This window comes from Telopea speciosissima, chromosome 5, assembly GCF_018873765.1.
Source record: "Telopea speciosissima isolate NSW1024214 ecotype Mountain lineage chromosome 5, Tspe_v1, whole genome shotgun sequence".
Classification (NCBI taxonomy): Eukaryota; Viridiplantae; Streptophyta; class Magnoliopsida; order Proteales; family Proteaceae; genus Telopea; species Telopea speciosissima.
Genome location: NC_057920.1, coordinates 9,531,643 through 9,557,019, shown reverse-complemented (window position 1 = coordinate 9,557,019; position 25,377 = coordinate 9,531,643). Strand labels below are relative to the sequence as shown.

Sequence of the window (25,377 nt, the reverse complement as noted above, 5' to 3'; positions counted from 1 at the left end):
CATGCTCCTAGACAGAAAACTCTTTCACTAACAAATTTATCCATTTTTTTTTCAAATTTTTGCGGTTTTACTTCCACCCATTTTATTTTAAGGCTATGTTTGGAAGTCAAGAAAAGAAAATAAAAAATTAAAAAAAAAAACATAATGAGACAAAAATCATGATGGAACAATGCTTGATTTACGTGTCAATCTCCCTCCTCAAATTCATTTTTTTTTCCTTTTCTTTTCTTGGCTCCAAACATGGCATAAAAGAAACAGAGCCCCTGGAACTAAAGAAACAAGACAACTCTGCTCACTAATGAAGAAATACCACTAACTAGCTCTCCTCCGGAATCCTAACGCAGAACATAGTGCTGCAATGGTAAGACAAGGCAAATCACTAAACAAATTTAGGGTAAGGCAGTAGTAACAAAGAGAAGACCAATTTAAGTATTGAAATACAAAACAACATCCTTTTCAAATGTTTCTTAAACCTCAAGGATCTTGAGCACCACATTGAATGACAGAAGACCCTGGAAACTCTCCCACAATTCTTACAGGAAAGATGGTCAACATCCTCTTCGGCTGCAGAATACGAGAGAACATGCTTCCTCACCTTTCTTTCAATGAGTTGTTGGACCTTCTCAATTCCCATGACGGCAGACACCCTCTAAAGGGTGATGGTATAAACAATGAAGATATGGATAACTGCTTCTGCCGCATTGAGATTGAAGACAAGCAACAAAAGGGACTTCTCAGTCTTCTCTTCTCACTGTCATATCCTTCATAAGTAGGGTCATGAGGTACAGCAGATACCTTAAGGGCCTCAGGGAGTATGCAGTTGCAGAGTGACCCTGGAGAAACACATCAATAAACATCAATGCAGTCTGAGTTTATTGGGTGGCAATCATAGGGCAATGAGAATTAGTTATTACAAACAGTCGACAATATCACAATAAGGGTAAAAGCATCTAGAGGCATTTAAGACAATATGAGGGGTGGGTAGGAATTATTACAGGAAATGTCCCTAGATACTTTTCTCACTCGTCAAGTTGGACGGATGAACACGCTAGGTCCCCCAGCCGCGGGGGGGGGGGGGGATGCAATCATTTTCCACGACAGTGAGGGCATAGGGAACACCCCTGCAACAACCCACTGCTGCAAAAACAGTATAAATATATATATATATATATATATATATATATATATATATATATATATATATATATATATATCTACAACAATCTGTTTAATTTATATAATTTTTTTGGAGAGCAAGGATCAGCAGGAAAGAACCATTCAAGATCACATTTGTTTATGAGAGCTTCTAGATGCCAGAATTTTTCCTGTCTGTGCTGATACAAGGAACCACCAGGTTACTTGCATTTACTAAGAACAGACAAAATGACATCCTGACAAAGCACAATTGGTGTATCCTACTGCCTAGCTGTGTTACCCTGAAGGGGTCTTTGATACAGGGAACATTACAAAAAAAAAAAAAAAAAAAAAAAAAAAAAAACTAGTAATGTAAGACTGGGTAAAACGAGCCAACAGCAAGAAAGTTCAATTAACGAACAAAGGGGGCCACTGGTCAAACAGCAAAAATTGATCTAAATGGAGCCTCAATTTAAAAGTAAAGCAATAAAAAAAAAATTGTTTTGATCCCACCACAAACTGGGTAGCTGACAGTCCTTAAATACACATGGATCTTCAAATTTGAACGAACAATTTTGGACACCAATTTCAGCTTGATTGGAGAGAACATGGAAGAGAAATGGAGTGGTTGAGTTTTTTCCTTTGATGGTTCCCCCAACACATTTTAGTTGGGATAAGGCTGAGTTGTTGTTGGTACATGCACTTCAAATGTTCCCATGGAAAGATATGAAAGACTTGCATATTGACTAAGAATATTGCATGTCAAAAGTAAGACAGTTCCCAAAAGTACCAATAGAAATGCAATACAGGTTTGGTGGCCATCAGTGTAAACTGACACCACAGTGCAAACCAAAGTTATTCAAGAATCACAAATCTATTTCAAGGTCGAACAATGCAATTACAATCAGCTAATGGTGAGTGTTGTGGAAATACAATGATACATTAAAACATACCTATTCTTGCAAGTCGATTTATCCATTTGGGGATTTTATTCCCTGTCAGCTTGTAACAGATATCTTTGCAAAAATGGTTGCAATTCTTAACAATCAAGTGATAAGTGTCACCATTGTAGTTGGCCGAGTGCTGCTCCATGAACTCCCTAACCTGATTGAAATTCAAGCATGTCGTACCAATGAATATTGACTTCCTAAACTTGAAGCCAGGGCACTGCCGAGGCTCAACCTCAAAGACACCGCTTGTTGGGTAGTCGTGGGCTCCAAAGGCATATTCTACACCATGAACTGTAAACAAGAATGGCCATTAGGAATTCTTTGTCATCCTCCTGAGATTGTATAATACAAGAGACAGTGGATACAGAAAGAAAAAAAAAAAAAAAAAAAAAAGAGTAGAGGCTACATGTAAATGACTGTCTAATCCACTTAATATAAAACTGTTTCTATCTATTTCAAAACCCACACACTCCTCTACACCATTAATGTATTTTGTCTTAATTTCAGCCAAAGACACCCAATTCTGTTACGTAGAAAGAATTCATTTAAACATAAGAAGCTAGCCCAATGAAAATAAATAAATAAATACAAAAACATTAAAAAAATATATATTGGAAAAGAATAAGCCACAAAGAACAATTAAATAATGACCTAAACTTTCAGAAACTACAAAATAAGATATACATGGACACTGGTTATCCTGCTAGCCCGTTGAAAGGAAGAATCAGAGACACACAGCACCTTACCCATGGCAGCTGAGGTAGCAGTCCAAAGAAGCTCCACATGTTTGCCACCACAACATTTCATTCTAATAGAAGTTTCAGTCTAATCATTTCTCACCTTTTGATTTAGGGAGAAAATTCAACACAGTGTTGCTCATTGAGGTAAACATTAGACACGTGAGTAGTATAGGTTAACATGGCCTGGATACGGCGAACACTACCAACTCAGTGGATCACATGTTTATGAAAGTTGAGTTGGATATATCATCCCTTCATATAGCTGAATAAGCGATATGCACCTGCATATTTAGTATCTTTTTTTCTCTCTTTTCTTTCTTTCTTCTTTTTTTTCTATGAAGGAACCAAGAGACTGAAAGATACTGTCTATAGAATAGGAGTGGGGTAGATGGGTACCAAGGTGCGTCTAGAATGAATGTGATAGAAACATAATGTTAAAACATACTGGAGAATTTTCTACATTTACAATCACAAAAGAATACATACTCAGAATGACTATAAGTCTATAACAGTGAGGATGTAGAGACGGATCAATATAAATACCAGAAAGTTAGCACCAATAGGTGGCAGGAATAGGGAAATCAATGGAAATGGTCCCGTCATATCCAAAAGGACATTTAAAACCAGTAAGGAGTGCTGCAGTTCAAGAAGAGGGAAAAATATGGGAAGGCCAAAAGGACATGGATCGAGGCAGTCCAAAGAAAATGAGACTTACAATACTAACAAAAGATACACGCCAAATAAGGCATAACAACAAAAGAGCATTCTTAGTCAACCCAACAAGGAAGGTCTTCAACCGTCTGATCTCATCACCATCATTGCCAGTAACCACTATGTCATCAACGTAGACTATAAGAACGGTGAGTTTTTCACCAGCCCTCTTTATAAAGAGTGTATGATCAGCATTACTCTGCTTATAGCCCACAGAAATCATGGCCTTGTGGAACCGGCCAAACCATGCTCGAGGCGACTGCTTCAGCCCATATAGTGCACGCTTCAGCCTACATACTTTTCCTTGGTTTCTGTCACAAGAGAAGCCTCATCCAGTGCTCCATTTAGGAAGGCATTTTTTACATCTAGTTGCTGCAAATCCCATCCAAAGTTGACTGCACAAAATAATAACACACGAACAGTATTTAACTTTGCAACAAGTGCAAAAGTTTCCTGGTAATCAGTGCCGTATGTCTGAGTGAACCCCTTGGCCACGAGTGGTGCCTTATACCTATCCATTGTGCCATCCACCTTTTGTTTCACCACAAACACCCATTTACATCCAACGGTTTTCTTCCCAGGTGGAAGAACCACAAGCTCCCATGTGTTATTTTTCTTCAAGGCCTCCATTTCTTCCATCATAGCTGCCTTCCACTTTCCATCTGATAGAGCTTCCTGCCAATTGTTAGGAATACGAACAGAAGAAAGAGAAGAAACAAAAGCACAAAAGGATGGGGAAAGGGAGTCATAAGAAACAACATGAGATATGGGATGCTGAGTGCAAGTCCTGACGCCTTTGCAAAGAGCAATAGGTAATTCAGGAGAAGGAACATTACCAAGTGGAGAGGCAGGTTCTGGATCCGAGTTCAGCAATTGGATGGGTACTGGAGCAACGGTTGATTGAACGGTATGAACCTGCTTATGTTTCCTTCCATAGGTCTTCATAGTACTTTCATCAATCCTCCTCTGAAATTCACTAATAGTCCTCTGGATAGGAGTCTGGATTGGGGTAGGTTGCTCCCCCTGAATAGAGATAGTCTCCCCCTGTATAGGAACCTCTCCCCCTGACTCAGGGGGAGTACTAGGGGCAGGCCGAACTGGTTCAGACTCGTGGTAAACAGACTGAAGTGGAGGTGGAGAGTCAATAGTCAACACATCTTCACTAACACTCTCCCCCTGAAGAGGTGGGGACACATAATATGGAACACTTTCATGAAAGACGACATCCATGCTGATAAAAGTCCGGCGGGATGGAGGGTAATAATATTTGTACCCCTTCTGGGTAGAAGAGTATCCCAAGAAAATGCAGCGGAGACTATGGGGGTCAAGTTTACCAGGGGACCTTGTATCCCTGGCATAACAAACGTAGCCAAATACCTTAAGTGAGACTATAAAGGAAGAAGAGCCAAGTAATAGCTCAATAGGGGTTTTGGAATGAAGAACCCGACTGGGCAGCCTATTAACTAAATAGGCTGCAGTAAGGACAGCATCTCCCCAATAAAGGGAAAGGACATTGCGAGCAAACAGAAGAGCTCTAGCCACCTGCAAGAGGTGGCGGTTTTTCCTCTCAGCCACACCATTTTGGGCTAGAGTGTCCACACAGCTGGTCTGATGGAGGATTCCATGGGCAGCAAGGTATTTTTGGAACTGACCTTCCATATACTCTGTCCCATTGTCACTCCTCAAAATTTGGAGAGTGGCATTAAATTGAGTCTTAACCAATTGGTGAAAATGCTAAAAACATGAAAAAACTTCATTCTTTGTGTGCATAAGGTAGACCCAAGTGAACCTAGAATAGCAGTCTATAAAAGTGACATACCACCGATGACCAGAAAGGGAAACTTTTCTACTAGGACCCCACACGTCAGTATGAACAACATGAAATAAGGAAGAAGATCTTTTATTAGAAATGGGATAATTGGAGCGTGTCTGCTTAGCCAAAACACAAGGCTCACAAAAAAAATCTTCCTTATTACAATCTTTAACTAATGTTGGAAATAAAGTGGATAAAGTACCTAAAGGGGGATGGCCTAGCCTAGAGTGCCATTGGTGTAATTCAGAAGAGAAAGATGCAGGGTGACAGAACCTAGAAGGTAAAGCCTGTGTAGATGTAGGATCTCCATCAAGCAGGTACAATCCACCATGCATTTTACCCGATCCAATCGTCTTCCCCGAGTCCAGTTCCTGAAAAAACACAATGAGTGGGAAAAAAAGTCACTTTACAATTCAGGGATTTGGTGATACTGCTAATGGAAAGAAGGTTAGTGGTAAATTTGGGAATATGAAACACAAAGGACAATGTAGGAGAAGGAGAACAACCAATGGATCCTTTCCCTGAGATGGAGGAGAGGGACCCATCAGCAATTTTGACTTTATCTTTACCAGAAGCAAGAGAATATGTATTAAAAAGACTGGAAGAACCTATCATGTGATCAATAGCACCGGAGTCTATGATCCAAGGAGTGGAGATTATTGATGCACAATGACCAGCAAAGGGAATACCTGTACGGGCAAAGAATGAACCTGAATTGGCAGCAGATGTAGTAGAGGCAGCGGATGTGTTCAACATGCACCGGAGAGCCTGGAGTTCTTCCTGGGAGAAACCAATGTCAGCAGTGGGAGTTGGAGCTACGCTTTCAGTGTGATTGGCTTTGTTTTTAGACTTAGCACGACCATGTTTGGCCTTAAAATCAACATGCTTCCCATGTAATTTCCAACACTGAGCCTTAGTGTGATATGGTTTGTGACAATGCTCACACTTCACAGGCTCTTTGGCAGTAGCAGTAGCAGCAACACTGTCAGAAGAAGTAACGGGGGTGGAGCCAGCAGTCTGTAAGGTTGATCTTTCAACTTTGGGAGTAATCATCATGACAGCCCTTCGTGTCTCTTCACTGTGAACATAAGAAAAAGTCTCCTCTAAAGTGGGGAAAGGAACCCGACCAAGGACTTGCACCCGAATAGGATCATAATCATCATTGAGGCCAGCCAGGAAATCATAGACCCGAAACTGATCAACATAAGAATGATAGGCAGTAATGTCAGCAGTAGTAGTAGGTTGAAACCGAGCATAATGATCCAATTGCTGCCATAAACACTTGAGGGCAGCAAAGTATTTAGTGACAAACATCTCCTTCTGAGTAGTATTTTGGAGTGTCTTCCTGATTTCATAAACTTGAGCACCACTACCTGAGCGACCATAAGTTCCCTTGACAGTAGTCCATATCTGAGTAGCAGTGTTAAGGAGGAGATACTGACTGGAAAGGTCAGTGGTCATAGAATTCAAAACATATGACATCACCAGAGCATCGTTGGCAGCCCATTTAGTACGGGCAACACCTTCTTCAGTAGGCTGTTTGGTGGTGCCAGTAAGATGGCCAGTGAGTCCCCTACCAGCCACGGTCAAGGATAGTAATCTGGCCCATATTAAATAATTCGTACCATCAAGCTTAATGGCAGCAGCATAGGGAAGAAAGTCATTCCTTGTCTGACCATCCCCTCCAGAAGTAGCAGTAGTCATATCTGAATCACCCATTCAGCCAGGCAGAAATCGATCCACTAATTTGAAAAAATAGATCTTCAAGAAAATTGAATCGAGTGTGAAGGATGGGTTTTGAAGTTGCAGCAATTTCAGCCATCATAATAGGCTGAAAATTAGATCGAGTGCTCCTCTAGTAGTGGGGAAGAAGTCCTCTAAAAATTAGCTCCTTCGGATGAGCTAATAAGAAACCCTAAATTTATCAAAATTTAGGAAAAAAACTGATTTGCAGAGAAATCGCAGGTTGGAATCTGAATCAAGTTTGATCCAAGCTTGCAGTCTTCAATCAAGGAAGGGTGTAGACCAATAATGGCAGGAACCAATCTCCAAAAAAAACCAGAAATCAAACTGTAGTGGAAGAAGTAGCTTGATCTCCAAGGATGGAGGGATTCTGCCGGCAGATTTAGGTCACACCAGTTGTCTTCGATCTTCAGTGAGGTGTCATTGAGGGCAGCAGCTAAATCTTCATTGGATCACCTCAAAGTTGCTGCCCTGAATGAGATAGAGAGTCCGAGAGTGGTGGAGAAGAAGAGAACCAGTAGCCGAGAGAGTTGGAGAAGAAAAACCAGAAAATTCGAGAGGGCTGCTTTTCAGATCAGAGGTGGCTCTGATACCATGTAAACAACACTGAATATTAATGCTTGAATGACCAGAACCGATCACCCAGGCTCCTTATTTATAATAAAACCACAAATCATAACCAAAGTATGAATCCCCCCTAGTCCTATTCCTACTAGGAATTCCCACTCCAATTAGGAATCCCAAATAGAGATCGGATAGGGGAAAAATACAAAAAAGAAATAAAATTACAGAAAAGAAACAAAACACAAAACAACTAAAACAATAGGACTAAATTACCCCTATCGGGTAAAGTAGCCCATCTCAACACTTTCTTCAGTTGAATTTTGTAAATGAGGTATTATACTAAAGGGGCTTTGGTTTCCTGCATGGTACACCTAGGAAGGCTTTCCTAAGTGGCCTGAATATTTTTCACATGGCAGATCAGGTGGTGCAAAATTTTGTAGGCAGTAAGGGCACAGGCTCCCCTACTTGCATGTCAAGTTTCACCCAATGGAGTTCACCACTTGGTGAAACAAAACTCAGAAAATCTTCTGAAAAATATGCAACTTTTGGAAAATGGTTGACAACAAATTTTGGAGAGGGGTGATATACGATTTTATTTGGCTTTGAAATTTGACAGGTAGCCAATCTAGACCATACCCAAGCTATCCAACCGTCGGAATTGCAACTCATCTTACCACATTGAAAAATAGGAGGGCATGGATGAAGGGCTGCACTGTGTAAAAAACCTTTTGCCTATTAAAAATTGTAGAGGGGAAAGGGTGCACCCCATGTGTATGGCCCCACTATAGAACAAGACATAGGGATGAAGCAATCATATTTCTAAGGTTGAGAGTTCTCAATTTGAGACGACCCCATTTAGTTGGGATAAGGCTGAGTTGAGTTGAGAATTCTCAATTTGAGTGAAAACTTCATCGAATTCATTAAATTGTGAAAAGGAAGCAATTGCAGATATATAGATGGAGGTCTGAACATTCTCTTCTAGTTCTAGTATTCTAGCACAACTAGTATTTTTAAATAGTAAGTTAACTCACAAACTTGGATAACATAAACTTAACTACAATTCAAAAATGCAAAGTTCAAGTAAGAAGAGTGAAACTTGGCTAACATAAGCTTACCCAAACACCTAATAATTAGGAGTCTAGTCAACCAAATAAATAAACTGAAACTAGACCAAACCAGAGTAGAACAACTAGAACTAGGCACTGGCAACCGATTTCCATTAAAAAGGGAAAAAGAAAAAGGTAAAAAAAAAAAAACAATTCAAATCTGGGCAAAAGCAGACCCTTTTTTGACACAATTCCCCCCCCCCCCCCGGCGACTGGGGGTTGATGAACATGGGATTCAATCCCAGTCCAGAGATACAATTACCCACAATCTTTTATTAGTGCTATATGCTGTTATAACTTGATGTGCCCCACACCATCTTGATTACCAATTACAAAGTTTGGCCCTCGGAATCAATCCCAAGAGACCTTTTGCATGTCCCAAGAAGTGAAGCCGAGTTTTTCTTAGAGGAGCAAAATAAGAATGATGGCAAGGTTCTAAAACTCGGTCTCGACCAGGTCGAGTTTTCCGAGATCTCAAGATCTCTCGGCGAGACAATGTATTTTTTTTTTATGTTTCAGTGGGCATATGGCCATAGTTGGCTCCGAAACTTTAAGGTAAGCTTGTTTTAGGCTTAATAAACATATTTAAAGGTTCAAATTGGAAAGAAAAAAAAAACCCAATTTTTGCACCCTTGGTTGGTAGTAAAGGCTGAACCCTTGATGTAATATTGCCTATTCTACACATTGTTTAAATGATACAAGACATATTTGCAAGTAAAACAAGTAAATTATGCACATAATATTGAATAATTATTTAAGAAATAATTAAAGACTTAAATTATGAACATAATATTGAATATTATGCACATAATAATGAATAATGCATATTACATAGACACCCAACCTAAGTACAATGAATAATACACAAGTCATAGACACCTTACTACCCTAGTCTTCCACGTCTTAACTCCCAAGTCCCAACAATACAATACCATGACTCTATGAGTACTGAGGAGGTCAAGATTCTCGAAATATTCGAGATTTCACCAAGATTCTCGAAATATTCGAAATCTCGTTCCGAGTTTTTACATTTTTTTGTTTCGTATAATAACTTGTCTCAAGAAGCTCGAGTTTCTCAAGTTTTCCGAGATCTTTTCATAGAATGGAGAAGACAAGGATTATAGGGTTATCAAGGCATTTTGGCAGTTAATCAGGGATTAGGAAGCAAATTTTTCCATATAAAAATCCTCCCTTCCAACTATCAAAGACATGGACACAGTACAATTTCAATTTCTGGGTCTGGAGAGGAAGAACCAACACCATCTCCTTGCATCCATCATCTAAATTTGAACGGACTCCCAAACGCCCCTCGAAAGAGGGTAATTTGGCCCCAAACTCCTAAACCTGGGTCAAGAATTGAACTGACTCCCGCAATGTCCCTCAAAGGAGAATTACTCAGTCCTGAACTCCTATAACTTTGCTGGAGAAGAAGGGGCTACTTGGATCTGTCATCTGGTGAGTTAATCTATTGAAAGTGAAGACTGTTACAACATATATATTTAGTTTTCCTATTTCGCTGCATAACTAAGAAAAACAGAACCAGCCAACTTAAGTCAAAACCGAGTCGACACAACCTACATTAACTTCTAAACTTAAGAGAAATTCCAATGACTGGCCACAAGTAAAGAAACTAAGTTTTTTTCCATTATTTCAATGTTCTCAAACAGAAAGATCAATATGGCTATAGTTGTCACGCCAAGGTGATGGTTAGGTACTGAGGCACTTGCCTAGGCCATGATTTACTAGGCATTAGATGAATAGGGGCTTGCTTATATGTAGAATAAAAACATTTTTCCTTCTGTTTTAGATTGTGTATAATACAATTTAATTTCTTTTATCTTCAAATATTAATATATAACGGAGGAAATAAGCCTGCTTGGGAGGTTCACTAGAGAAAGGAGAACCCACAATGTTTCTTTTTTGCTTGTTCATGATGCCAGATGATGGAGAGACAACCCCTGAAAAGGTATGCCCTCTCCTAGCTCTGCCCCTCCTCCTGTATCTTATTCTTCTTTTTCCCCATCTTCTTCGCCTTCCCCTTCTTCTTCTGCTTCTGCAGCGGCCTCTCCTTCCTCCCTCTTCTCATTTTCCCCCTTATATGCAGAATTGGTTTGGTCAGTTCATATGCTCAAACCAATTCTTGCAGTTCAAAAATTGGTTCAGATCTGGATTTTCTAGATACCAGACTTTGTGGAGTTATTTGGATAAGTTTTTATGACCTGCGGTTACAGGTTTCCTGAATTTCAGGAACCTTATCTCATGGGGCCTAGTTTGAACAGCTTGTAGCTTAAAATCTTCATATTGTGGGTTATCTCAAGGAGGTTCTTTCCTTTCATTTTATTGTTAATTAGAGTCTAGATGTTAGTTTTTATTTCAGGACTTCTTTTTTTTTAGCAAGACGTTACCTTATCTATTAGGTTGTCATTAGATGGTTGAGTGAAGATAAAATACCTTCCAAAGCAGGAATTAACGATCAGTTTTTTAATCAATAAAGGACTGCCAACTCGGCCAAATAGTTTTATTTTATTTAACTGCTTTATAAATATATTGTAAGGTTCACAAGCTCCCACAACTTGATCGAATGGATTGAATTAGTTTATTTTGTTAGTGAAGTGGTTGCCTCCTATATTCTCTCTCTTGTCTCTCCCCTCTCTCTTCCCTCTTCTCTCTTTTCCTCCACGGTTCTGAATTTTCTGATTCTTTTTCTTCCTTGTGACTTCTCTGTTACCAGATCTGGAACTACTCTATCAGATTTTGATTGTATCAACCACCAAATCAGAATCTTTTTCCTTCTATCTTTGAAACAAGCCCATCACTAGCATATCATCTCTCGGATCGGTATCACTCCTTTCTCCTTCCCCCAGGGCTTTCGGGTCTAGGTTCCTGGACATTATGTAAACTGGTCACTTAAGCCCCATTGGCCACCTTGTTGCCTAAGCAGCAATTAGGCATCAACCAGGTGATGCCTTAACAACCATGAATGTGACAAAGATGGATGCATGAATCAAGTGAATGGCCAAGCTTCTCATTAGGGTGTGGCAGAAGTTTGACCGACCCATTCAACCGATTATGTTTGACCTGGTTAGATACGCATCCAAACAAGAATATGCTTGTCCAGATTTATTAAAAAAAATTAAAAATAAATAAAAAGAGAGTGGATTTTAGGCCTGGATTTGACAATTCGGACAAGATCTAGTTTGTTCAACTTTGCAACAAGACAAGATGAGCATAGATTTAATTTGTAACACTAGGAGTTAGGGGTAATCTTAGAATTTTGGTTTATGAGAAGTGCATAATTTATGGTGTAACAATTTTACCTTCAAAAGCCAAAATTTTCAAAATGAACAGTCAAAGTGGCAAGAGTTAGTATTAAAAATCATATCTTCCAAAAAACTGGGTCTCATAGGAATAACCCGAACAAAAACTGGGACATACATAGAACCATGAACTTTGTCCGAAACCCGGTTTCAAACCAGATCTTGGCTGAATAAATAGCCATAGACAGCAAATTTTCTGATCCAATCCTGGATCTGTCCAAATTTTTTGCCACCCCTACTTATCATGTGATTAAAGTAAAACAATAGAAAACTCCCTTCACTCGTAGCAACAAGGAGAGTTACTGGCAACTTTATTTGGTAAGCTCAGATTCCATCAAAGAAACCCTTGGAGAGGCGATATCACATCCTTCTTTTGTTCTATGGATGGCATACCTCGACAGAATTCTGAGTACCGATCATTTGATGTATATAGTTGAATGATGTTGAACATATTTTCCATGGCCAGATAGATCAAGGAAAAGAGTAAAACACAATTAGTACACTTTGTTGGGCGAATTGGGGATCTCTGCCATTCGAAGTCAATCAAGGCTACATGGTTGTATTCATAGACATCAAATCTCCAATCCATAGCAACCAAGGAATTCAGTAAAAGGGAAGACCTTTACTGAACTTACTAGTTCCCTTCGATGTATGTAGGAGATTATGGAAGGAGTGAAACCTATGTTGCCAGGATGCAAGGGCGGGTGTTGAAATCAGACACAGATACAAGGTTTCAGACTCGGAAAGGGTTCAATGACTCAAGGGATTAAATATTTTTAACTTACTATGAATTATTTTATTACAAGAACGATTCTTTAACTAATTTTTAGCATAAAAATAATTCTATAACTAATATTAGAGTGCCAAAATTAACTATAAACATAATTAACTTCAAAATATAACATATTTTATAAACTCTAATGTATGGAGAAAAATATTCCAAAATAGAAGTTCTTAATTTGGTTATACTCAGCTGATGCAGAACTAATCCCAATACAGGAGAATCCCAGCAGGAGATTCGTTTGCAACAAGATCGCGGGGAAAAGGAACTAGAGCCAGAATTAGAGAAAATTCCATAATCTAAACAAACCAATCTGATTGAAACATTAACTGTAGGTTCTGTTTAAAAGGTAGAGAGGGCTGGCAAAATCTTGTTTAATTCTGATGATTGGATTATAAGTTTAAAAAATTAAAATAAAAATTCTTCAACTAGAAAACCCAAAAAAGTGCAGAATCAATAGAAATGTCTGCGAACTCAAAACAGAAAATTAGGGATTCAAGTTGAAGATTTAGCAGAAAAAACAGTATTTAGAAACTTGGATTGAATTTTGTGACTCACCCCTGGCTACGTATCCTTTGGACCCTCTGCTTGCCTGCCACCAAAGGAAGCAAGCTACCCCAACATAAAAAATTAGAACTCGTTTAGGGTGGTTGTAGATCAGCAGCAATAAAACGCCTAACAAACAAGCAAGTCCTTTTGCACCTAGGAGAGTGAGCGCTAGCTGATCTACAAGACTACAACCAAAGAAGCAACGTCGCTCGCGCTGTTGTGAGTTAGCATGCTTTGACGCGATACCGCAGCAAAGAAGCAATGGCTGAGCTAGCTGATCTTCAGCAAGTGAAATAGCTTTTGAAAATAAGTAGAAGTTGAGTTGAACTAGGAAAACCAGATTTTCAACTAAAACTTGAGTTCAGAAAAGAACTGAAACTAGAAAACTAGAAAGGAAAATCAAAATCAGAATATGGCAGAATTGTAACGAATAATCAAGCTTTAAGACATTAACTGGTGATGAAGTTGAAACAAGACAGAACAATAAAGCCACAGGGGAAGTCGAGATATTCCGACCAGAATTCGATAGAATGATAAAGGAGGGATAGAATAAGGATAGAACAGCAAACTAGATTAGGAATCCACCCAATCTACAGGTTTGGAATCCACCAAAGCCTCACCTGGAATCCATCAGTTATGCTACTGAATCCACAACAGCCAATCACTGCTGAATACTCAAGATAGGTCTGAAATCCTTAGAATCATAACTGAATCCATAGTACGTGACAATAACAGCTCAGCCTTATCCCAACTAAATGCGCCGGCTACATGGATCCTTTCAAAAACAAAGTAAGGAAAACTGAGGTCCACACAAAGTGAAAGTAAAGTAAGAGGAATGAAGAAATGAGATATGACAAGTGATAGATGGAAAGTGAAAAATGAGAGTAGGAGGAAAAGAGTCTGAAAAATCTATAGGACTTGAAGATAACTTAAATAATATAACTCATAAATTTGTGTCTTCGGCCATAAGCAACTACAACCATATATTCATAACCATCTTTCATTTTTCTAGTAGACCATAGGAGAAGTTGTGAGGAAGGACTTGCATAGTCAGGCCTTGTCCCGAGTATGACCTCAGATAGAGCCTATTGGAGGGTAAGGATTCATGTACCAGACCTCATGTAGCTGAGATTCTCCTAACTTCCGGGCTGTGCCTCGTTCCTCTTACACCCATCTTTCATTTTTCTTTCTATTTCTCCATCTTTCTTTTGTCATTTTACACTTTTCTTTTACCATCCCTCTTTTCTCCTTCTCTTCTTTCTCTTTCTCTGATTAGACCTCAGTTTTCCCTATTTTGCTTTGTTTGGATCCATGTAGCCGACCCTATTAAGTTGGGATAAGGCTGAGTTTGTTGTTGTTGTATAAACTGACTCTCACAGTCGTAAACTGACCAAATTCAAACTACCACTTGGAATAGTCAAAATAGATTAGTAATTTGACATACCTACTCAAACTATGACTCTAAAAACAGAACATAGACATAGAATGTAATATGTACTCAAATTCTTAATAATTCAAGGATTTGAGTCAATAAAGAAAACATAATCAAAACAGGACTGGACTTATAGAATCCTAATCCTGCCTGAACTAGGACAACTAACCATAGTCAAAACAGGAAAAGAAACAGAACTCTAAATCAGACTAGGAGTAAGTGATGCAGAAGCCGAAACCATGATTAATTTGGCTGTTCTTTGATTTTTCGTTGGAGCCTTTTTATTTGTTTGTTCTTTTAGCCTAGGGTTAAAACAGTCTTTTTCATGGTTTATCTTCTTAGTTCCCCTCCACGATTTTAGAGGGATTAGTATTTTATTTTATTTGTTTTAGTTGTTTACACTTATACTCCTATTTAGAGTATAAGTCTATTCTATGTTTTATAATTAGGATTCAAATTAGGAATCCCAACTCCTAATCTGATTAGGATTGCTTTAGATTGATTATTTGTAAGGCCTTTTGGCCCCCCTTTATTATTATAAATAGTAGAATCGTGGGAGGCTCCCCCACCTATTATGTCTGAAATTTTGTTTCTTCTTGCTGCTGCCGCCATGACTGCTGCTGCTTCTCTGTCTTGTGTGTCATATCAAGACCCCTTGTGAGTAATATCAAGGGCTAGGGCTGGAGTAATCCGGCGACTCCTTGCATCTTGCAAATCGGGAGGTTCGTCTTCTTCTTCCTTCAAGTTCTTCAAGGTTGCTGCTGCTGAAATTCTGCAATTCCAGTAAGAGTTACAATTTCCTGCAACTTTATCATCTCTTCTTCTTACTTCCATCTAACCTAATCGACTTCCCCAAACCCTAGCTTCATCTACATTCATCACAGCCCTATTCCCTCATCAGATTACACTCAAAACCTAACCACAGGTCCATCACAGTAACCCTCCCACTCGATCTCAGTTGCAGCCTCACCTATCCACTACAAACCCTAAATCCCTCCCTCAACATAAAAACCCAGAAACCCTAAAATCTGCCTAGACCTAACCAGCCATCAAAACCCCCCACCAAAGTCCAGCCGAACCACCCCCTCCCTGCTAGGAAAACTCGACCTAAAGCCCAGCCCCTAAATCTGCTCCTAAACCCTAGTTTCAGCTTAGATCCTAAATCTGAAAACCCAAAACCCTAACCCTAATATTTCTGAATTTCTATTTCTTATTCAAACCTCATTAAAACCTATTCTAATAGACTCCTAAAATTCTGCAGACCATTACCCAATAAAACCTTAACTCAATCTCCCATTCCTAACCCTAATTTTGCCCTAGTTACCCTAAACTGCCCATTCGGCCAACCCTAAAATAGAACCTGGTCCTAAGTGAGATTTATTTCACCTAGGCTACATTAAATTGGTATCAAAGCCATGGCTGAACATGGCAGCCCTGCTATGGATCCCACACGACCACCCCAACCTGATTCCCTTGCTGCAATCATGGCTATGCTGCAGAAGATCTCAACAGACCAGCAAGTTCTTGGTGATCGAATGACAGCCATGGAACAAAAGCAAGCTGCGCCTATTGTAAACAACCCTCTATACGTAGAGGAGGATAGACTCCAAGTCCGTTCGGAAGTTCATGGAACTCTGGGAAGGGATGAACATCACAGAGATCATCCCAGACGTCACGGGGACCACAGAGATCAGTCTAGACATGACCGAGACTACAGGGATCGACGTAGGTATGACAGAGATGACTACAGAGAAGACAGGGACAGAACTACTGAAGCACCTCGAAGACCTAACTTTGAGGAATATTTGAGGTCCTACTTCACTGGAGATGAAGCTACTAACCGGCGGTTCGATACACAGAAGGTCAAGCTAGAATTGAAAGAGTATGATGGGCATGGTGATCCACAAAAATTCTATGACTGGCTTGCTGCCCTAGATGACTACTTTGACTGGTATGATTTGTCTGAAGACCGAAAGATGAGACTGGCACGCACTAAACTAATTGGCTCTGCTCGAGAATGGTGGCGCAAGGCAGAGTGGGACATGGAACATGAAGGTAAAGCACCTACTAACTGGGAGGATATGAAGTATGATTTGAAAGAGAAGTATTTACCAAGACACTACACCGCTCAGATGCAAGATCAATTCAACTCCCTTCGTCAAGGGAACATGACTGTATCCGAGTACATGCAAAAGTTTGACTCTCTCTCATCTCGCACTGACACAATAGAAAGTGCTACTCAGATGTTGTCCCGATTCCGGTTGGGATTGAGATCTGACATCCTCAGAGCTATTGGCGTTGTGGATGTTCTGGAAGACAAGGATTGTTTTGAGAAGGCATTGAAGGCTGAAGAATTATTGGTTGGGAATAGAGGATTTGATTCTTCCATTGAGGGTACTGTCAAAACTTTTTCAGCATTCAAGTCTACTACCACCGGTCACAACCGAATCGAAATTCTATTGCTGGTCCTACTCGATCGGGCTACTCACGGTAGTTCTTCCCGTCCTCCACGTGCTGATTATAAAGGTAAAGCTCCCATGGACAGCAATGAACCCCACAAGTGTTTCCATTGCAATGAACTTGGGCACTATGCCAAAGATTGCCCACAAAAGCATAGACCTGTTAATGTGGCTGCCAAGGCAGAGGAAACCTCTGAAGAGCACGATGAGCATGGCATATATGCACTACCCCCTGATAGTGATGAAGACTTAGACCGTCACCTTGAAGATCTAGATGGTGGTGCTCAAGGTGTCCATACAATTGCTCCAGTTCTCGTGGATGATGTGGTCGATTGTGACAAGGTAATTGGGAACATTTCACAGGGAGACAGTATCAAGCAAGTTGCTGTTCTTGAAGAGGTGGGGCTGAATGAGAAGGTTATAAATATTGAAGACCCTTTGGAGGTTGAACACATTGATTTTGTGATGCCCCCTTGGTTCTTCAAGAGAAGGCCCCACGACTTGAAGACCATATTCCCACGTTATAACTTCAACGAATTCTGCCAGGGAAGTGTTGAAGCTGCTGCCCACATGTTACTTCCTCCTCCTCATCACAAGGTTCGTGGACGAGTTTCTTCACACAAGCATGGTACGTGGACTCCCATTCATGAAGTCAACAAGCTCAGCCCCAAGTTGCCAGAGCGTTGCATGGATTTCACCCATTCATCGGAGATGAATGTTTCTAAGTCGGGGAGAGTTGATGCAGAAGCCGAAACCATGATTAATTTGGCTGTTCTTTGATTTTTCGTTGGAGCCTTTTTATTTGTTTGTTCTTTTAGCCTAGGGTTAAAACAGTCTTTTTCATGGTTTATCTTCTTAGTTCCCCTCCACGATTTTAGAGGGATTAGTATTTTATTTTATTTGTTTTAGTTGTTTACACTTATACTCCTATTTAGAGTATAAGTCTATTCTATGTTTTATAATTAGGATTCAAATTAGGAATCCCAACTCCTAATCTGATTAGGATTGCTTTAGATTGATTATTTGTAAGGCTTTTTGGCCCCCCTTTATTATTATAAATAGTAGAATCGTGGGAGGCTCCCCCACCTATTATGTTTGAAATTTTGTTTCTTCTTGCTGCTGCCGCCATGACTGCTGCTGCTTCTCTGTCTTATGTGTCATATCAAGACCCCTTGTGAGTAATATCAAGGGCTAGGGCTGGAGTAATCCGGCGACTCCTTGCATCTTGCAGATCGGGAGGTTCGTCTTCTTCTTCCTTCAAGTTCTTCAAGGTTGCTGCTGCTGAAATTCTGCAATTCCAGTAAGAGTTACAATTTCCTGCAACTTTATCATCTCTTCTTCTTACTTCCATCTAACCTAATCGACTTCCCCAAACCCTAGCTTCATCTACATTCATCACAGCCCTATTCCCTCATCAGATTACACTCAAAACCTAACCACAGGTCCATCACAGTAACCCTCCCACTCGATCTCAGTTGCAGCCTCACCTATCCACTACAAACCCTAAATCCCTCCCTCAACATAAAAACCCAGAAACCCTAAAATCTGCCTAGACCTAACCAGCCATCAAGACCCCCACCAAAGTCCAGCCGAACCACCCCCTCCCTGCTAGGAAAACTCGACCTAAAGCCCAGCCCCTAAATCTGCTCCTAAACCCTAGTTTCAGCTTAGATCCTAAATCTGAAAACCCAAAACCCTAACCCTAATATTTCTGAATTTCTATTTCTTATTCAAACCTCATTAAAACCTATTCTAATAGACTCCTAAAATTCTGCAGACCATTACCCAATAAAACCCTAACTCAATCTCCCATTCCTAACCCTAATTTTGCCCTAGTTACCCTAAACTGCCCATTCGGCCAACCCTAAAACAGAACCTGGTCCTAAGTGAGATTTATTTCACCTAGGCTACATCAGTAAGATTCTCAGAGTGAATAGAAATAGGACTCCTGGAGAGAATAGGAATCTAGCGTAGCCTATTATGGCCCTGCCTTCTTCCTTCTTCGGTACTGTAGCTTGTATATACCTGCTGCATCAATTTTCCCCGGCTTAAAAAAACTCACCCACGAGTTTTAAAGTGATGAAATATTACTGCAACGGGATCCATAGCTGGGGTCTATTGGTCTTTGGTTTTAATATAAGGTCTTTAATTAGGATCCATAGCTTTGGCTGTGGACCCTGGGCCCTTAATCACTTAGGTCATCTCAAGGCTTTGCGTTACAGAAGTGAGCGAGAGTGAGAAGGACATGCAAACTTGATGGAGCCTCTTGAAGACAAAGAAGCCACGAAACCAGGTACACCACCTATTTCTTTCTCCTCCTCCTCTGGCGACCCCCATCTCCGTTGCATCTCTGAGCTTTTTATTTTCCCTGAAAAAAAAAGAGAGAAAAAGAAATAGGATTTGGAAGAGGTGAATCCCAGCCAAATTGGTGCCATACCCGTGGCCAAATCTGTGTCCACATGTACGGACACACAATTCGACATGGGTTGCCATCTGGATAAGATAAAGTGCAGCAAGAGTACTTTTTAGGACTCAGTGAAGAGTGTCTCAAGTATCCTGCAAAACACGTATCTTTGCTGTTTATTGCTCTCCGACTTTAAGGGTTTAACATAAAACACTGCAACAAGACTGGAGGAAATCTATTTTGATAATTCATATTTCACATATCATATAGCATTGTATATGCATATGCTATTCCTTTGCTCGTGATTCATTTATTATTGAGAGGATGCAGTCATGGGATTTCAGTCCTTTCACACTTTACTATAAGCTACCTCACCTGTCAAACAAAGAAAAGAAAAGGGGAAAAAAAAAAAGAGACACACAACACAGCGAGCAAGACACACACATAGCGAAAGAGAGAGAGAGCAGCCATCTATGATGTAAAAGGAAGAAATCAATCATATTAAAGTCCAGAATCAAAAACAGCAAGCGATGCAATTCCCAAACAAGTTTCAGCTTCCACCCAAAATCAGTCCAAAACCCCAATAAGGCCCACATAAACCAACTAGACCCATTTAAATTTAAATCCACTCAACAGCACCTGAGAAACTGGATGAATAAACTACATATCTATGTCCACTTACCCTCTTCTGAATGGTGATAAAATAAATCATCAGTCAAAACCCAAAAAGGCTTTAACCTTGAGGACTAGTAGATGGACTTTTCGAAACCTAATAGATAACCTTGCATTCTCATTTGCATCTTCCAAAAACTCAAACTGGCATCCACTGCATTATCATCCAATGCATTCTCGTATTTGCTTCACCAAGTTTCAGAATGAAGAAGCAGCACTAGGCAGTTCAAAATTCACATAAAAACTTTAAATATTTTCAAGAAGGGAGTCCTTTCAAGTTTTACCTAAAACACGTAGATACTTCTATTACTTAACAGATTGTGATCTTCCATCTTTCGTGTAATATGGAATTATTTTTCTTTGATAAGTAAATAATTTTACTAGAAAGAACAAGGCAGCACCACAACTGGCAAGAGAACAAGAGAAATATAAAAATAAAATAAAATAAGGGACCTCTCCATGTACAGTAGCTCACTCACTGATCAGGATTCTGTCACGGTATCTTCTAGATTTTATAGAAACAGTTCAAGTTTGTTCAGGAAGTTGTCATTACTTGATATATGCATAAAGAATAAGCTTTTGATATTCCATCTTTACGTCATTATCTTCCATAAATATGTGACCAAAAGGTGGCATGCTTATTAACAAAAAATCAAATATCTGATTTTCACTATTGCCATTTTGTGTACATAAATGAATAAACAATAAATTAGAATCCCAAGATATCAACACATTGAAACTAAATTAGAACAGGTATTGAAGATATCAAACAGAAGTAATGATCTCTTCCCAAAAACTACAACAGAAGATATAAGATACATGAAGTTGGCAAATACCTTCCACGCCAGAGTGAAAAATCCCAAGGCCTGCCCAATAGACATATCCATTCATGGGTGTCAAGTCATACACATTGAGATAAACAGGGGTGTTTCCCGGACCAAAGCTTGCTGACTTCACTTTTGGGAACATGCAAAAACGAGTGGCTGCTTTCCCTTTCAGACGAAGAGGCATGATGGATTTCCAGCCCTTTTTGGATCCTGATTTCATGTTTCTTTTAGTAGGGAAGCCAGGAACTGGTCAATGCCCAATTCCAACCTGCATAGATTTGGATAAAGAGAGGCATTAGCCATCCTCTGTGTACACAAACAAAGAAAAATAAGAAATTATGGAGAAAAAGGCAAGGCTAAGAGAAAGAACACATACAATGAACTTCAAGGACATAATTTTAGTCTGAACACCAGAAGTACAATATTGCCCTCATGATTAATTAATAACTACTAAATGAATCCCTGATTTTCTGAGAAACCACGCAATTCAGAAGCCAATGAAATTTTCCTAAATCCCCCGTGTGTTATACAAATATTGGTACAAGGATCCTAAGTTGAAGTGAATATGGAATTTCAGACTTGAAAATCTCAAAGTTCTACGGATGTTCTTTGGCAAACCGAAATTCCCGTGTCATTGGAGGGCATTCATTAAAAAGAGCAGCGAGAACAGTTCTTCTCTACTAGGGTCCTATCATCCTGGGTGATCTTTACAAAAGGCTCGAACCTTAAATTTTTGCCCTAGGGCTCTTGAAACCTCTTTAAATGCATGTAGTGGTTGAGAGTGACTCTTCCACAGTGATTGGAAAATTGACTTCTAGGCCCGATGCCCATCACTAAAAATCTCTCTGTGGAACAGAAGCAACATAAGAATTTTGCTAGCTAGATGATCATTTTAGATACTGCATTTTCTAAGGAAATAACAAAAAATTGGAAACATTCAATGTACCGCACTCTACTAACACAGAAAGGAGGAGCAAAAGAAACAATAAGTCCATCAAACGAATTACCATGTTTCCAGCATTTAGCCAAAATCAGGAAAAGAAAAGAGCAAGAAAGGGGTTATTACATACATTACATTAATAATAAGAAGATTAGAGGACAGAATGGGGGGAGAGGGAGATGAGGAGGAACGAAAAGATGCACCACTAACAAATTTGCGCAGGGAATTCATGTGCATAAAATAATTAGGAAGAAGAATGATCATTTAACGTAACAAATCAAGCAGATCCCAAAACACACAATCAAAGAGCGCAAAGAAACCAAATTGTCCCAACCAATTACAAGAACAAAAAGAGAAAATCAAGGAAAACAACATTGAAAGAGGGGAAAAGAAGAAATATTAATGCAATGCTTCTCCATGGAAAGGAAAATAAGAAATGAAGGAACAACAGAGACTTTTAAAAACAATTATTAACCCACAAAATAAAATTGCAAACCAGAGAAACCCACTCACCTGTTGGGAGGAAACCCCCATCAGAGCCCAAGAAAAACGACTTCAACCACCATGCAAACCCACCACCTTCCACCCTGAAAACCCATCTTTGAGAGGCGAAGCTGTGCTGGGAACCCCCACATTTCTACATAAAACCGGAAAAGAAATCCAGAAACCACGGCACCTAAAAACCCAGCAAAAAGAAGAAGAAGTAAATGCCAAGATTCTCTCCCTCACAAGTTCTATGTTGCTCTGCTTTTCCTTTCCTTCCCTTTCCCAACCTTTTCTTCTACAATAAACTATAATATATTTTTATCTTCCACAGCTTAAGCGCAGAAACAAGCTTTTCCTTTCGAAAAAGCTTCAGTTTTCGTTTAAATTTCCCAACGTTTATATTTAATAATTCTAACCCAAAAAAAAAGCTGGTATTTAATAAAAGATTTTTGGTAGGTAATATATGTATTTCGAGAATCTCACCTGCAAATTTGTAACAACAACAGGGGATCCACGCCCTCAGAATTAATCCCTTTGTCCCCTACATTTGCCTTTCTTCATTCTTTCTTTGAAATCACGGGTACTATCCCATTCCCTGACTCTCTCTCTCTCTCCCTTCTTTATTCTTGTTCTGGTGCTTATAGCTTGCTTAGTGTGGGCTTTGGCCCGGTTCTCAGGGAAGGTGGTCAGAATCGTTATCCGAATTGCAGAATTTGGATAAGATTCTGCTTCTTCAATCCATTTCGTTTCACCAATTAAAGCTCCATGATTTGGTGTATTAATAGTTTAGACAAAATGTTAAGGTCCTCAGATTCCAAATCATCTCCACCAAGGTTCGTTAAATTCCAAATTGGGTCCGGAACCATCTGATTCTAAAACCAACCGGAGTCGACCTGAACCCACAGTTCGATGATTTGGTATTGAGACTCTCGAATCGGTGAGGACGATACGGTTTCTAGGGCTAACCCATATCGATGGATCAGTGTGAACCAAGGGTATAAGGGTAAAAAAGAAAACAATTTTTATTGTAAAGTAGGAGCAAATCTTTTCGACCGATATTGGTAGGATTGAGTGTTTCAGAGCATGGTTTTAGTGCATGGTATCGGATAGGATATCGGTCACCTTCTAAATCAATAAGAAACCAATAGAAAATGGCAAAGATCGGTCCGAATCAAACAGTTTTATCTTTGGCTTTTCTACAAAAATAAATTAATTTTACTATTTTACTCCTGATTTATAGCGTTCACCAATACAATATCGGGACAATGACTACCGATACTGAAATACAAGCGATCCAATACTAATACCTCAAACCATGCTTTGGGTTGACCGGAATCCGGATCAAGCTCAACTCAATTACGATTCTTGAAACCCTGATCTCCAATGTCCACCGATCAAATTGTGCAATAGACCAATTCTTCAACTCACTTAAAAACATGGTTTATGAAATGTCCTTTGCCATCCATGGGTTTTAAACCGGACCAGTCAATTCAACCGGTTGAATCAACAACAGAATCGTTTTTAAGTACAACAGAATCAATACTACATTGGTTGGGTTCCTTGTACAAATTAGATTAGACTAAAACAGTCAACATTCGTCAAATCAGACCAAAAGCTGGACAAATTTACCTGTTACACAGAAATGGGTCAAGAACTAGTCAATTGAACAAGCTCTGGTCTGACCGGAGTCAAACCCAACCAGACCATTTTGTGGGTTATGTGCCCGGTCTGGTTCTAGAAAAATATAGGTATTATAGCACTTGGAGGTGGAGAAACAAGAATTGAGGACAAGATGTGTCCATGTCACCCGCATGATGGTGGAATTTGATTATTGCCCAGAAAAAGTTGGAACTTGATCCTAATAATTAATTTTGTATTTATTGTAATTTATTATTTATTTATTGACCCTGAATAGTCTGATTAGGAGGGGAACACAAAAGGCTGTCATCGTCAACTAATCAAACCATAAAGAAGATACTCAGATCATGTTGTAGGGATATGTAGGTCCCACGTGAAAGCAAAAAAAACTAACCAATACAATGCTTTCTATTTTTTTATTTTTAACGAGAAAACCCTTGAACTTGCCCGGATTTACGATTCAGAAATAGAAAAAACCCCGGTTACATGAAACCTCCCCCACCCCTAGTAGTACAATACAATGTTTTCTTTTCTTTCTGTTTTTTGTAAGAATAACTAGGATCCTTTGCAGTACCGGTAGGACGGTGGTGCACATCTGATGGCACTGTAGAGGCTAGGTGGCACACATGGCCTTTGTTGTACCATCGAATGTGCACCGCCACCCCATCAGTACTGCAGAAGATTTTAATTCTAAGAACAATATTTTCTATTACTGCATCTCCTTGTGTCAAAAAAAAAATTTACATCTTCATACATATGCTAATAATAAATTCATGGACGAGGATTTCCCACGATTAATCTACGTGCTATCATTAATTAATGGTTTGAAAAAAATATCATTTATTTGAATCTCATATTTTTCAAAGTTGATAAAAATAAAATAAAAATACATATGTGAAACTCATTTTTTGTGAGCAAGCATGAAAAAGAATTCACACATGAACCGTGTGCGGATCTTTTCTCTTAAATTCATTCCCTCATTAAGGATTTTATGAATACCTTTTTCCAATGATCTTTTAAAGATTGTGTATCTTTTTCTGCCCTTTGAAATTTATTACAATTCTTTTATTATGGGTTTGTAAAAAATAAATCATTTTTCTTAGTCATTTTC

General features: G+C 39.3%; 1 protein-coding gene across 3 annotated transcripts; it reads right to left on the bottom strand.

Moving 5' to 3' along the window:
- Positions 1–367: 367 nt before the first annotated feature.
- Positions 368–23,254, bottom strand: LOC122662361 (deSI-like protein At4g17486). 3 transcript variants are annotated; one of them, XM_043857975.1, is made up of 5 exons: positions 23,112–23,254; positions 22,656–22,779; positions 21,212–21,470; positions 2,088–2,375; positions 368–833 (listed from the first exon to the last, which is right to left on the bottom strand). In XM_043857975.1, the coding sequence occupies exons 3-5, from the start codon at positions 21,420–21,422 to the stop codon at positions 592–594; spliced, it is 741 nt and encodes a 246-aa protein (XP_043713910.1). In that variant the 5' UTR covers positions 21,423–21,470; positions 22,656–22,779; positions 23,112–23,254; the 3' UTR covers positions 368–591. The 3 variants fall into 3 exon arrangements, with proteins under 3 accessions (XP_043713910.1, XP_043713912.1, XP_043713911.1); XM_043857977.1 differs by lacking the exon at positions 22,656–22,779; XM_043857976.1 differs by lacking the exon at positions 23,112–23,254 and having other exon boundaries at positions 22,656–22,945.
- Between the last annotated feature and the right edge of the window lie 2,123 nt (positions 23,255–25,377).